Consider the following 11,821-nt stretch of genomic DNA (forward strand, 5'->3'; position numbering starts at 1 on the left):
TACACTGTATTGCTGGAAACCTTGCTACACTGTATTGCTGGAAACCTTGCTACACTGTATTGCTGGAAACCTTGCTACACTGTATTGCTGGAAACCTTGCTACACTGCATTGCTGGAAACCTTGCTACACTGTATTGCTGGAAACCTTGCTACACTGTATTGTGGGAAACCTTGCTACACTGAATTGCAGGAAACATTGCTACACTGCATTGCTGGAAACCTTGCTACACTGTAATGTGGGAAACCTTGCTACACTGTATTGCTGGAAACCTTGCTATACTGCATTGCTGGAATCCTTGCTACACTGCATTGCTGGAATCCTTGCTACACTGTATTGCTGGAATCCTTGCTACACTGCATTGCTGGAATCCTTGCTACACTGCATTGCTGGAATCCTTGCTACACTGTATTGCTGGAAACCTTGCTACACTGTATTGCTGGAAACCTTGCTACACTGCATTGCTGGAATCCTTGCTACACTGTATTGCTGGAATCCTTGCTACACTGTATTGCTGGAAACCTTGCTACACTGTATTGCTGGAAACCTTGCTACACTGTATTGCTGGGAACCTTGCTACACTGTATTGCTGGAAACCTTGCTACACTGCATTGCTGGAAACAATATTCATTTCTAGAAACAATGCCACAATGTTTTGATAGGAATCTTGCTACACTGCATTACTAGAAATCTCACTACAATACATCGCTGAACAACTTACTACATTCTTCACCTATCTTCACCTATCAGTCGAATGCGTTACCACTATAAAAAAGTATTATACGATTGTAAACAAGTCATATATTTTGTAGTCCAATTACTGTGTGGCCGCCGATGTTGTGGTGAATACGTTCGACAGGAATACTTTTTGAATTAATTCAACAAAACAATGATATAAAAAAAATTGTGTAACATTAGTAAGTTTTCCTCGCTGCTGAATATTTTCAAATATATAAATGAGCAATATAAAAATTGGGATTGACACAATTTAAATGTAATCATAAGTTTACAGGGATAAATTGTACGGATTTTAGAGCCGAGATTATCTGGAATTAAATGTGAAGCGGTCGTAGAATGCAAGTGTAAATTGCCGCTTTTACATTACCCCTTGATTCTTTAAAATATTTCGGGTCGAGTTTTTTATTTCATCATTTAACTTCAGCGGGAAAGATACAACTTATGACAAATGTACCTTTCACTTGATGGGAGCAAGGGAATTTTAATCAAAAAGTTTAAATTAACTCGAAATGAGTGCAGGTTTTCCTCATTGTTTTCAAATGTCAGCCAGTGCTAGTCTGAGAGATATCTTTTGATTTGGTTATATCGCTCTTTACAATTGGAATAAAATTGAGTAAATACAAAGAAAAATCAATTTTTCTGGGAAGAATTTTTTACATGGTGCTTGACTTCATACTTATGATAAGCGTTAAAGAGTCCATGCTTTATAAAATTGATATTTTTTAGTGGGAAATTGGGGGCAATGGAAAATTTCCGATTTCTACGACCGACGAAGCGAAAATTCAGATGTAAAGCCTACCCAACGTTGCATAAACTCCGTTCAAGACTTCGTAGCAACTATGATCAACTCCGGTCTGACTTGTGGATGGAATTTCTCGAGAATTCGGGCTGGTCAATATCGGCGAACGCTGATTGACAAATAAATCTTAACCAGTTCTTAACTTCGGAAGTTCTCCCGAGTTTAGTACAGTTCTATCAGGGCTGTGATCTAATATCGGTACGGAACTTCACGAATTCAAACGAGTTATTGGAACTTGAAACTGACTTGAACTAGGGACTTTGTCTGGAGGCTTGAGACTTCGATGCTGTAAACAACTCGCTGGTTAATTAACCCAGCTGCTGCTGCGCTAGATGACGCCTGAGACACGTTGAATTGTGTTAAATTTATTTTAACTAAGCAACCGACCTGGTGATCGTTCGAGAAATCAATATCATAATAATAAGTTAACAACAACTGAAAAAACTTCTCAATGGTGATTCAGTTAAGCAATCAAAGATACCTAGTAGTCGACTTGTCGTGCGCTATACTGTCCTTCAGTGTTGCATTATACTACTGTGTGTACAGTGTTGCATTATACTACTGTGTGTACATAATAATAAAGATAATCAATTAGCTTATCCAGGACATCTCACTGCAGTTCTCGCGTTCTTTGTGATAAGAATGTTTCGTGCAATGCATATTTTTAGGTTTTCATAGTCCCGCATGATAGTTTTAGCACTCACATGAAGGTCTAGAAATTTCATTAATTGGATTTTTGCGTCGGTTACATTCGTGTAAATGAGAGGATAGCTCATTTTTGATGCTTTTTAGCCTCAGGTCTCCATTATCTGCTGTGCCGTTATTGGCTTTGGTTTTGAAATGTTGAGCAGCAAAAAATATATATCAACAATTGAATGTCTCCCTAATAGCTATAATTTTTAAGTCATCTGCTCCAACAAATCAAAGAGCTTTATATTCCAGTATTTTCTCGTTGATAATAATTTCACAACCTATATATTGTCCTCAAATATACTGGCAATATTTTATATTTGAGATGTCCGAACTGCCATAAGTTTCTAACTGTTGTCGAAGAAATTGATTTTCTTACAGAATGTTAGATGGCAACAAGTCGTTTTGGCTGAGGCAATCTGGCTGCAAAGAACCATACTTTCCTCGGACTCCAAACATTTCCAATTATCGGTCAAAAGTTGGACCGTTTTTGCGGACGCTGACTTTATCATTTTATTTTTGTGTCCTTTGGGACGTTTTTCTCTGCCTTGAAGTATTTTATTGTCATGTTGAGTCGTTTTTAATTTTTTTCGTTCGATATTTTTAATATGAAGGAATCAATATTTGCTATAATCGGCGATAGCAGGATTTAAATAAAAGCTTATTAAGAACTTGTATAACTATGAAAAGATTTTCTATTTTTGAACCTTTTAGCGCGACTTGATGCATAACATTAAATCCATGAGCAGCCATTGTGTACAAACGACCGCGCATTGAGAATGCTAGTGCACTCAAATTAAGTCGGTGCAACTACATCTCCCCTATTTCTTAGTGTGTCATACATTCAATTGTTAAAAATAAAAATAAACCTTCATTGTGGGCCATACATTGTGACCATTTAGTCTAGACGATTTCAAAGCAGAATTGTAATATGAAGTATAACGATTGAATTGTTTCATTAAGAATTTTTTGGCCTTAGACAACATAGTCCGGACTTGCAAATTAGAAAAAATAGGCAGTGTTCTATTGAAAGCCCACGGTTCAGAAATGTCTAGAAAATTTAAACAAAATTTTACAGGTTACTATTGATTAATCCCAATTTCATATGAAAGAACAATTAAAATTCGGTTTCAAATGTTTCAAGGATGATGCAAATGCAAAAAGAAATTTTTCCTCAAAAAATAAAAAAAAATAAATTAACAAATTAAACTTAAAGTTTCAATACCAGAATTGTAAATTCCTTGATAAATTGAAACTGAAATACCCGAACGGTAAAAATCTTGCATGCAATCTCTTTCTTTCGCTATAATTTGGATCGTTATTTATTCATTCCTGCGACCGTTGCCTCAACTCATCACTTCTTTCTTCTTCCACGCTGCCTCATTCAAGGAGTCGCATCGAGGGCCATCAAACGACCTTTCAATTTGCACTTGATGCTCGAAATTCAGTCAGCCTCGAAATGCATGACTGATGTCACAAATCGACGAATTCCAGACTCGGAAATTTATCCCAAATCAGAGGAACTCGAATTTTTTATTTCGCTCAAAAATTTAATCTGTTTTACAAGGCATAGTGGTATTTGAGTTGTGCACCGTGGGACTTAGCAACCTGCAGGATATTTGTTGACTGATATATTATACCGAAATTAGGAAATTTGGCTCTCGACTGATGTTTCAATGTAGAAAAAACACTTCACAATTTATTAACCGTGTAATGTTAATATATAATGATTTCTTGGAGCCTGATAATTCGTGAACCTACTACAATAGATTGATGAAATTTGTACTGTATAGTTGTTTCTAACTTTTGAGCAAAATGGAAGCAATTGTTTCGTAAAAGAATAATATTTTAAATATCTAATTTCTAGTCTGAATTTCTTTTTCCTGATTTACAGTCAACTTTGATCTTGAAATGACAGTAACGAAAGATTTTAGTAATTTTAAGACGCTGTGTTTTTACGTGTTTTAAAGAGTCTCAAGACTGTTGAAGGTCTAAACTATTTTTAGTCAGAATATTAATTTGTTTGTTTTAAAAAAATTCTACATAGCGGCAACGAATTGAAAATAAGCTCGAATTGAAAATAAATACAGCTCGAATTGAAAATAAGGATGTAGAAAATAACTGCTAAGGCTGCAATGGCGGGCCATTACCAGCTGATGTTAGTGATTTAGGTAAGGCGATTACAGTTGCTGGCTCGTCAGAAAACATTTGCCGGGTCGGTAGCCGGCCGCCCTGCCTGATGGACGCATGAGAATCCTTGATCATTTCTCTAGGAGGACGATCCCGTTTGGGAGGACGATCCCCTCTAGAAGGACGATCCCTTCTAGGAGGATGCTCCCGTTTTGGAGGACGATCCCCTCTAGGAGACCAATCCCCTCTAGGAGGATGATCCCGTTTTGGAGGACGATCCCTTCTAGGAGGACGATCCCTTCTAGGAGGACGATCCCTTCTAGGATGACGATCCCTTCTAGGAGGACGATCCCTTCTAGGAGGACTATCCCCTCTACCAGGACGATCCCCTCTAAGAGGCCGATCCCGTTTGGGAGGCCGATCTCCTCTAGGAGGATGATCCCGTTTTGGAGGACGATCCCCTCTAGGAGGACGATCCCCTGTAGGAGGCCGATCCCCTCTAGGAGGATGATCCCGTTTTGGAAGACGATCTCCTCTAGGAGGACGATCCCCTCTAGGAGGCCGATCCCCTCTAGGAGGATGATCCCGTTTTGGAGGACGATCCCCTCTAGGAGGATGTCCCCTCTAGGAGACCAATCCCCTCTAGGAGGACGATCCCATCTACCAGGACGATCCCCTCTAGGAGGCCGATCCCGTTTTGGAGGACGATCCCCTCTAGGAGGACGATCCCCTCTAGGAGGACGATCCCCTCAAGGAGGCCGATCCCCTCTAGGAGGACGATACCCTCTAGGAGGACGATCCCCTCCAGGAGGCCGATCCCCTCTAGGAGGACGATCCCCTCTAGGAGGCCGGCCCCCTCTAAGAGGCCGATATATACCCTCTGGAAGGCCGACCCCCTCTAGGAGGGCGATACCCTCTAGGAGGCCGATATATACCCTGTAGAAGGCCGATCCCCTCTAGTAATACAATCCCCTCTAGGAGGATAATCCCCTCAAGGGTGACGATCCCATTTTGGAGGACGATCCCCCTTGGAATTGACGATCCCTCTCTAAATCCCGAAAATAGAAAGTCCCCTTAAAACATCTAAAAGACCTGCAGCGTTGGGATCTTGGGAGTGAGGGCTCGATGTTCTGGTTCCAATACTATGTGGTGTATCAGGATGCTGTGAGGTTATGGTACTAATTAAGAATTCGGAATGTGGAGTCGGTTTGGAGTTATGTGACTATGAGAGAAGCAAGTAGGTGAGGTTTTCGGGGTCATTGGTATTGTTTCTTAGGAGACGAGATTTTAGTTTGAGATACTATGGTCCTGAGGATTGGGTTCTGTCACTTAGTGGAGTTAAGTCGTAAATTGCAGGTGATTCAAGATATGCTTTGAATTGTGAATTTGAAACTAAGCATTTTTTAAAGATCGGGGAACACGAACATGGACCAATGACAACATTTATCGGCTAGACTCTCACATTTATTTTGAAATTATGGGGCGAGGGGAGGCTGCTTTATTCGTAGGCCACTTAATGATCATCGTTTATAATATCAGAGGCTACTGCTTGACGGAACGCCATGGTCAAATTTTTCGGCAAAAAAATCTGAGTTGATAAAAATTCGAGAGATTTCTTGGCAAAATTTGAGTTGTGATCGCTTGTGGCAGTGGAACGGTGAAAAATAATGAAAAGTTTTCAGATTAAAGTCATTAAAAGGCTATTCAGACCATTCAAACAAGAAACAAGTATATCCGTTTCGCTGACGTTAAATTCAGCACGTGCAATTCATCTCAAATCTTCACTGTGAACTTTTCCTGTGTTTTGTTTATATAATAATCCACTAAAAATTATAATCCACTAATCACAAAAAAATTTCACAAGCATCGGTGGTAGAGAATTAGTTCAACCGAGGTTCCCTCCTACGCTTTTGTTGGATCAAACGCAGAGCACCGAATAAGGCAAGATTGCTTCGTCTGTCGGAAGGCCTCTAAATATTCAGGCTATTCTCAGGCACATGCATTGCAAATTGCTGCCTTCACCAGCACAACACGACCTGGCATCGCAAAAGCAAAACGACCAATAACAAAGTCAATGAAAACATCAGCAATACCGGATGCACTAAGGAATGTACGTTGATTTTATTATAATATTTGCGCTTTTCCGTTCTCGGATATCAGGCGTGAGCGTTGTGTTAGATTTTTTGTTTTCGGGTTATTTAAGAAAATATTGGTTTTAATTTTATATGTTTCCTTCATGCAATATTCCAGCTGCCAGATACATAATCATGTTGTGGTTGCCTACGCGACGTAGAAAAAGAAATTACTTTTATTTTGATTAATTTTAACTAAATCTGTCTTTTTTCGTCAATATAGATATAAATAATAAATAATTTTACTGATTTTTAGAATGTTATTAACTCAGTTTTTATTATTGCTAACTAGAAATAGACTGAACATGTCATAACAGATCCTGATGAACGTCTCACAAAGAAAGATGTTGGCTCATTTTCTTAGGAAAAATCGTCTATTGGCAGCCAGTTTCCTCAGCTGCGAGACAGGAAGATATTGCAGAGCTTCCCTATGATGAACCCTGCCGACCAAAGCCACTATATATTTTTATTATCTACGTATATCATATTCATTATATGCTATTATTGTGTCTCGTCTCATCAAAATCGACGTTATTGTTTTTTAATTAAATACATTTTATTCGTTGTTCCCGCAGTTGCAATTGTGTACTGTATATTAGACTTGACTGTAAGTTTTTTCATCGTACAGTATAGGACAGCAATCAGTATCCACGGCTGTCTGCATCAACAGCTATCTGCATCAACAGCTGTCTGCATCAACAGCTATCTGCATCAGCAGCTATCTGTATTAACAGCTGTCTGCATCAACAGCTATCTGCATCAACAGCTATCTGCATCAACAGCTATCTGCATCAACAGCTGTCTGCATCAACAGCTGTCTGCATCAACAGCTATCTGCATCAGCAGCTATCTGCATCAACAGCTATCTGCATCAACAGCTATCTGCATCAACAGCTATCTGCATCAACAGCTATCTGCATCAACAGCTGTCTGCATCAACAGAAATCTTTATCTCAAGCTATCTGCATTAATGACGCTCTGTATTCAAGGTTAAAGTCTACATTTTCCAGAATGACCTTTACTTTGGACCAGCAGAAACATTAAGAGCTACTGGCTGAGTTGCTGAATTGCCTTCCCCAGTATCGTGAAAATAATTTTGCTCGTTCAATTCCGCTGTGAGCGCTCAGGCCGGGATGGTTTCATTGAAATTCGAAAATGAACAGATAATGAAGCTATTTCTCAGCTATGGATTTTCAAAATAAACTCGCCATTTTTCCTTAAATAATATAATTACTTTCTTTTTTCACTAGAGAACATTAAATGGCATTTACTATTAATTAAATGCTTACCATTCAGGGCCTATACTTTCAAGAAAAGTTAAGAGATCGTAAGTTCATCCGCCAATCATTGACGGCTTTCGAGCCAAATCCACCAATCATAGACAAGAAAATAGTGCGTAAGTACTTACGTTCACTTAGCGAGTTTTGAAAGTATGGCCCCAGGATTTTGCCACACGAGACGCACACGTTTGCCCTGCAGCTGGCATGGTCCTTCTCCCTCTGGAAAGTTTTGCTATAAGTTAGATCAGCTGATCGCTGGGAGCCTGGCTAGGCTCCTACCTTGTTCATTAGACGCTGCTTAGGGCGAGTCTGTGCGGCCTCCATCAAGATTAATGCTTTATCTTCTTCTGCTCCGAAATTTTGTGAGACCGTGAGTAGTGTAGTGTATATGGTTGACAAACACAAATAATCTAAACAGAGAGCACAAATTTCGTAAACGTGCATATTTATAGTGTTATAATATTAAAAGAAAATAATTATAATAATACTATTAATATTACTATCACTATTATTATTATTATTATTGTTATTGTTATTATTATTATTACTACTTTTATTGTTATTATTATTATTATTATCATTATTATTGTTAATATTATTTTTATTATTATTATGATATAATATTTTAAGCTTTTATAAAAGCTATAATAATTGGCCCTCTGTAGTCCCACAGCCTAGTTTATGTCCAATTTCTGTCACTCTAATGCCGCACGAATTTTTATGAATTTAGGAAATTTCCTTCGACGGCTCTTATTTCTCAAGGAAGATTTAGGCTTCTCAGCCGTTGCCAAAAAATTCAAGAATTCAGGCCAAACAAATAAAATATTTTTCATTTATATTTTTGTTGCCCGCTTGAATTTCGAATTATGAATACATATAATGGCATCTGAAATCAACTTTCGGTGAAATTCGTATTTTTTTTTATTGTATCGCCCCATATTATTTAACCGCCGGCGGTGGAGCATCACGAAAAGAATTGATTTTTGGAACTGCTATTGGAACGAAATCAGAGAAAAATATATTGCAAAGCTCTAAAAATGATCGCCTAATCTAAATAACCGATCGTCCTAAAAGTTCGTATGCATACGTCAATCACCAAAAGAAAGACAATTTACTCATGTGAATTTTTCGAAATTACCGGCAAAAAAGTTAGAAATGCAATTAAACGGCAAAAATGGGGCCTATTATAAACCTATCTCATTCAATTTTCATGCTACAACGAGAAACACATTATTCGGCATATGAAAAGAAAAACTACCGACTCTAGAAGCCCTTTTTTATTTTTTTATACGAGTTTCTTTATTTTTCCCCTATTTTTCCTACCTCCCTCCTAGCTTTATATAATTACAATATATAATTCATATCATGTGCAAATCAGAAAAAAGTCTCATCGATTCGCTACAGATTGTCGTCAAAAATTGAATGATTTGTCTCTAAATGCCGGAGCTTGGAAATCATACGTGGATATATATTTTTAAGACGGCGCATTTTGAAAATTTTATTAGTTCAGGGGAGTCAATGCAGTAAAATTTATTGAAAAATAAAGAAAATTCTAAAAAGATCTATTGATACTGTAGCCCCAGCTTTTCCGTTGCTAATTACTCGTATTCAGGGTACCGTCACGCGACTTTTGACGTATTTTTGTCCAGTTTAACGCGAATAATAAGCAGCATATGTCATATTTTTTATACATTCATTTGTTGAAGGAGGTCATTTTACATAGGTTTAAACGGCTTAACGCAAAAAATTTTTATTTTTACATCCATGGTAGTTGCTTTTCTGAAAGTGCATCATTTGTAGCTTTCATACGAGTGCAAACACTTGTAATTGATGCGGATAACAAATTAATAACATTACTTCCAAGTGTTATCGACTTTCTGATATTTAGCCACAAACATAACATTTTAAACGAAGTAAACTCCTATAATACCTATGCTTGATTATTCTGTACAATTCATATGATAGTCACTTGTGACACAGTTTGACTAATTTGGATCATGTTTGAAACACTCATGCTGCTTTTTCAATGGATTATTCCAATGTATTTTTTAAATGACGTTGTTTGTCCTGAATTATGCATCATCCAATACCTCTTTCGCCTGCGTCAGTCCTTATTTCTTTAGTTGATGAAGCTCTACGTTGCAGGTTCACTTCACTATTAGCCTTTTTACTCCTGGCTAACCTTAAACTTTTATATTCATGTTTCTGCGAAGGACAATTCCTAAATTTACCGTTTACCGGCTCGTCTTAAACTGAAAATCTTAATATAATCAAAACCACGGTTTGAAAGCGTTATTCTGACTTTTTAAAAACGACTGTAAGTAAAGATTGTTAACTGTGACCTAACTCCCAGCCGATCGTTCTACTACCACGCCCAAAAATACGTAAATTCACACTTTGGACTCGCAAATCGCATTTAGAGAAGAGCGTTGGCAGAACAAATACAGAAAAGCTCTGCACGTGAGCGTTTATAAGTGCCTAACATTCAGAGAAGCCTACCATTAGTTGACACTTGTTTGCACTGCACAATTGTTACTCGCTGCCTGCATAAATTTACATAGTAACACAAATTGCAGTACCCGGACATTTAATGGACGAATTCGATAATTAATGCATCCATTATCGATATCGTTTTCAGAGCCATAGACAGAAATGTACATAGGACGGCAGCTGGTGCAATGCACTGTACTGTCACGGCACAAAGCAAGGCACTGACAGCTTCATTAGCAGCAACATCGCTTGCAGACGCCCGGCCTCAGTCTTTGATGTTTCATGAAATAATAAGCAAAATAAATTCTTCTCTGAAGTCATCCTGCTTTGATTCTGCAAGCGGCAGGCCTTTACTAGAGCTTTGTTAGCGAGATATGTGAAAACTTTATTGGCAAAAGATGAGGCATAGATTTAAAAAAATGCATAGTCCAAAAATTGCATAGTCAAAATATGTGGCAGAGATGTAAAGAGAACCATTGCACGTTCATAAGGCGAGGTATGAACATAAAATATTGAACGTTGTACCTTCAAAAGACAAGACAGAGGTGTAAAGAGAAGAGTTAACCTTCAAAATACGATTCATAGATCTGAACAAGTAAACATTGTGACATGGCATGGACTTAAACAAGGGTGCACATTAAGTGTGAAATTCGAATTGTGTTTTGTGCCGTTTAAGACTTTTACTCTACAGCATTTTCAAGGAAATTCTTGAATTATTTGCATTCTAAACAATTGAATTTTGTGTTCGTCGAAATTCCTTTTGCAACAATTCTTGCTCATTGATCTTCTTGAATTTTTATTGCTGCGTTGTTTACGAGCGTCTGTCATAGTTCAATTAATCAGATGAAAAAAGTGAATATTTTTCTACAATAATTTTGTTGTCGTCATGTGTCTTTTCTATGACACTTGAATAATAATTAATCATGTATACTGTCTCAATGGTTTCCGGCTCAAATTAATATCCATGTAATATAATAAGGAGGAATGAAAGAGGAATGCTACTTTAAGTAGTATTTATTTAAAGGTAAACATGATGAGGTATTATTACAGGAATCGATAACGTAACTATTTCGACACGATCGCCAGCGACACGATTGCTGGAGTCGTCTTAAGTAGACGCGAATAGAGGCTGGCTGCTAGTGTAGCTAAAGAGATGTTGGTCTGCGACTGCATCAGGGCATGCTTGAGGAGCTTATATAGACGTACAACAATGATGTCACGGAAGGTGAAGCGGGAAATGCTACTGAGAGTATGGGTGACGACGGTGGACAACCTGACAATTTCTATTCCATTTGATCCAATCTGCCACTCGGTTATTCTCTTCCTTGACGCCAATTTATGCCCTTTCTTCTAAATTGCCGCACGGATACTCCTTCATTTGACGCCATTTTTCAACATTCTGCCACAAAATGCTCTGCAGTTATTTTCTTCCCCAACGTCATTTTTGTACCCCTTCTCCTAAAGTGCCTTATCCTAACTGTCCTTCTCCTAAAGTGCCTTCTCCTAAAGTGCCTTCTCCTAAAATGCCTTCTCCTAAAGTGCCTTCTCCTAAAGTGCCTTCTCC

At 38.1% G+C, this 11,821-nt stretch overlaps 1 protein-coding gene across 1 annotated transcript; it reads right to left on the bottom strand.

Annotated features, from left to right (window-relative positions):
- Nucleotides 1-4,349: 4,349 nt before the first annotated feature.
- Nucleotides 4,350-4,979, bottom strand: LOC108668732 (regulator of G-protein signaling 3-like; the record flags this gene model as incomplete). The annotated part of the gene is made up of 1 exon (XM_018155975.1): nucleotides 4,350-4,979. A coding segment is annotated over one exon (630 nt), but the record flags the coding sequence as incomplete, so codon positions are not given.
- Between the last annotated feature and the right edge of the window lie 6,842 nt (nucleotides 4,980-11,821).

Source organism: Hyalella azteca, unplaced genomic scaffold (assembly GCF_000764305.2).
Source record: "Hyalella azteca isolate HAZT.00-mixed unplaced genomic scaffold, Hazt_2.0.2 contig13850, whole genome shotgun sequence".
NCBI classification, from domain to species: Eukaryota; Metazoa; Arthropoda; class Malacostraca; order Amphipoda; family Hyalellidae; genus Hyalella; species Hyalella azteca.